Genomic DNA, 4152 nt, shown 5'->3' with positions numbered 1-4152 from the left:
ATGTCAATTGGTGCCTTCATGAGTAAATGCATGGTGGGTATGCTTCTTTCAGTGTGTGTGTGTGTGTGTGTGTGTGTGTGTGTGTGTGTGTGTGTAAAACCAGTGTTCAGCTAAGTGTGGCGTGGGCCATCAGATGCGCTCGGTGCAGTGTCTGTCACACACCGGCCTGCCGTCCAACGACTGTCCAGAGCTGCATCGACCGGCCTTCATGCAGCAGTGCAGGAGCAAGTGTGACCTCAGCGTCCCCACAGACAACCCTGAGGGTGAGGGGATGCAGTGGGCTTTCAGCATCCACAGCATTAGGGTCATTAATACACACATTCAAACACACCTACACACACCCCTTTACACACACACCTTCACACTGTCTGTCTGTCTGTCTGTCTGTCTGTCTAACTGTCTGTCTGTCTGTCTGTCTTTTTTCTCCCTTCAGAGTGTAAAGATGTGAACACAGTGGCGTACTGCCCCCTGGTGCTCAGGTTCAAGTTCTGCAGCCGTCCATACTTCCGACAGATGTGCTGCAAGACCTGCCAAGGACACTGACCTCCGCTCCTCTCATTCTCTCTGTCTCTCCCTCTCTATCTTTCTTTCTCTTTTCTCTCTCTATCTACTCTCCATGCTCGGAATGCCAGTCCCACCCAAGAGAGAGAAAGAGAGAGAATAAGAAAGAGTAAAAAGAGAGAGGAATGGAAGGAAGGAGGGCGAGAGAGAGGAGAGAGAGACATTGCTGCTGTCCTCCAGTCTCCCTGTTCCTGTAAATGGTAGCTGGTCAGAGAGATTTTGTCTTCTATGAGTTGTTCTGAACATGGTGCTAGTTCCTATTTTCCTTCACATTTCAGACGGGATCCTTCGCTTCGGCTCAGTTCTAGCTACAGCTCAGCACAACACTGCACATGTGACTGCTTTTTTCCCATTACAGGCTCATACCATTTATTATTAAACGAGTTACAATAATCCAAAGGTTCATAAATACGGTGCAGAAAGGTGCAGAACGTACATAATCACTGACATTCCTACATATGGTTGGTTCTCCGACTTGGTTCTCCTGAACTGGCTGAATGGGAAATTGGATTATATTTTTAATCGACATTTTGCTTGAATAAGACGTTTTCAAACTGGAGTGCATCAAATTCGAAGAATCAACGAACCTCAAATCGAACAGAGTTCGAATGTATTAATACATTTGTCAAATTTAAATCTGAAGTTGAATTTCATATGAATGACATACGAAACATTACATATGAGTTACATATGAAGCATCGCTTTAATTTGGCTCAATTCATCAGAGAAAATCTAGAAAAATCGAATTCGTCAATTTCCTGTAAGCGCTTGATCCCGGGCCCTGACAACCATCCGATCCTGGAGATACATCTAACTCCTACTTGGTTCTCCTAAATTGGCTGAACTGTATATAACGAAACAGGAGCGCTTTTCTGGATGCACTGATTATAACTGCAAATGAGAAAATGTCTTTCAGGTCTAGATTAGGTTCAGAATTTCAAGACGTTTCCAAAAACGGAGTGTGTCAAATTCTGATTCGGCTAATTCATGACCCTTAAATAAAACAATTGTCAAATTAGAATTTGAAGTTCATCATTTTAATTCATCTCAGTTCATCAAAGACAATCTAGAAAAATCTAATCCGGTTAACGCTTAGTCTCAGGCTCGCAGACGATTCCGGAGATAATCCCGGGAATGTTTTCATAACATTTCCGATAGACAGAAATACAGATCAGATTTATCCTGCTAATAAATATTCCGTAACCGAGAACAGCTCTTGGTTTTACAGAGCAGCCTTCGAGCTTGAACTTATCAAGCGATTTTTAACATTCTTTACAAGGAAGAAGTCCAGAATTATTTCCGGACCATTGAGTAGAAGTGTATCGTCTCGAAATAAAACGAAAATCTTTTCCTGTTCAGGAGTCCTACCAGAAAAAATGATTCTGAGAACTTTCAAAACGTTCTTTCACATCCTCTACCGTCTTCTGCCTCTCGTCATCATGACATCAGCATCATCAGTATGTGTTCATGCTGCACTGTGAGGAAAAACCCCTGACCTGTGAAGTGCTGGGTTTAAAAAAAAAACAAAAAAAAACAACACACACTAGCGACCACATTGGACACTGTTTACATCATCTCTATTTTGGACATTTTTTTTATTAAGAGATTTAGCCGTCCGCGATGATCGTTTATTTCTCAAAAGTATTCGATCAACCAAGAAATGTTTGCTGCTTGACAAAGCTACCGAAGTGTCCGTCCTGCCAGAAAACACACTCGAAATTCAGATCTTCAACATCCTGATGTGGTTTAGAACATGATGATGTCCATTGGTAGCTGTTGGGGCTGGAATGGGAAAAGTGGCTGAAACACATCAAACACTTACAGTATATTTTTGGGTATAATTATCATTACAATACGGACATCTCAATATACCAATGAATATTTTTGTGACTCCAACGTGTCGAATTTAAGTATCTGAAGAACGTTGGTGTCCTTCAAGCAATTTGGGAAATTCTCCAAAATTAATTAAAATAAAATCGTGGGGGGAAAAAAGTACAATTTTGCCTACAAATGGTGTGACTTGGCTTTTAATTATACTCCATTTAAATAATAAATTGATCAATATACTTCTTGGCTGATCGGATAATTTTTTGGATGAAAAGAAAATTTCTTTATTTTGCTCTTTACTTTTTTTTTTTTTTGCTGTTATTACCTGATCAACCGTTCAGTATAATAAGCTTCATAAAAAAACGTGCTGTTATATACAAAATATGGACAAAAGTTTGTGGACACCTGAACATAAGACTTTTTGAACATCCCATTACACATTAAAGCCCCCGTTTGCTGCTATAATAACCTCCATTTTTCTGGGAAGATGTTCCACTAGATTTTTGGAATGTGCTTGTGGAGATTTGGGTGAGATTCATTCAGCCACAAGGGTGTGAGTAAAGTCAGGTACTGATGGAGGTGAGGTCAGGAGGCCTGGGGAGCAGTCAGGGTGAAAAATTCATCCCAAATGTGTTTGATAAGGTTTATAAATCTATAGAAGGAGATCTTTCACTCCAGCCTAAAGATCTTGCTCTGTGCATGGTGCATCCAAAAACATTCTATACAATTGTGTGCCTTCAGGATTGTGGTAACAATTTGGTAAAAAAAAAAAACACATATGGCTGGAAAAGTCATCTGTCCCAATACTTTTGTTCATATTCATAAATACTGTATAACCTTTCTGTGACCTTTCTGTGTATTTTGGTTGCCCTGATCTTGCCATTCACTCTGGGACCTCTGCAGGAGCGTTCTTTCGATCGCAATCTCAACACGTCTATTATTATCCCCACACTGATGTAGCTGGAGGCCATGAGTGATAACATTCAGCTGTAAAAGGTAGTGTTCATAGAGCTACACACACCCTCTTAGGATATGACATACCCCTATATAAACATTTCAACACCCATATTGTAACTTTTTAATGTGTCTTAAGATGACATAGGATTTAAAGATTTCCACTTGAATTTTTTTGCTGGTGCCATTTTATAGGCTGATTTAGCTATGAAGCCTTTAGAACTTGTTTTAGTGCTTATGGTATGTCATAGCTACATAATGGTGCTGAGATCAAGCCTGAAATAAAAAGTCTACATTAGAATAGTAGAACTATTAAAACTTATATAATCTGTAATCATGGTGTGTCATAACATTGTCATAAGCCTTGTCATAATCTTCTGGGTTGTTATAAGCAGTAATAATGAATTCATTGTACTTAAGAACATGAAACAATATTCCTAACTTGGTTATAACAGTATCATGGAGGTCCCTGTTTGATACAGCAGGTTTTTCATTTCTAGGTTATTGCCCTATAATGCCAAAATCTTCTGTAATGTCACATTATAACCTTTATGTGGCTCTGACACACCAGAACCGCACATAATCTGTTATAACAAGCGCCTGTGTCAACTCAATCAGCTGAATCAACTTAACAATAAATAGAAAAATATAGTCTTCACATCAGCTGATGCATGTGCATTTATAAATGTTTATGAAGGGTACAAAAGTATGGCTTTACATTGCCGCTATGTCACTTTAACATTGAATTGGCTGAAAGAAATGTTTGCCAACTGACATTTGTTAGAGTAAGCATTTATAAATATTTATGTA

General features: G+C 39.2%; 1 protein-coding gene across 1 annotated transcript in view; it reads left to right on the top strand.

Annotated features, from left to right (window-relative positions):
- adamts10 (ADAM metallopeptidase with thrombospondin type 1 motif, 10) overlaps positions 1–1578 on the top strand; it is a 59712-nt gene extending 58134 nt beyond the window's left edge. The window contains 2 exon segments of the mRNA XM_046870555.1: positions 104–263; positions 434–1578. Coding sequence (XP_046726511.1) covers positions 104–263; positions 434–543 — 270 coding nt within the window. The 3' untranslated portion in view covers positions 544–1578.
- Positions 1579–4152: the final 2574 nt, after the last annotated feature.

The sequence above is a fragment of the Silurus meridionalis genome, chromosome 17, assembly GCF_014805685.1.
Source record: "Silurus meridionalis isolate SWU-2019-XX chromosome 17, ASM1480568v1, whole genome shotgun sequence".
Classification (NCBI taxonomy): Eukaryota; Metazoa; Chordata; class Actinopteri; order Siluriformes; family Siluridae; genus Silurus; species Silurus meridionalis.
This window is presented reverse-complemented; position numbering and strand designations above follow the sequence as displayed.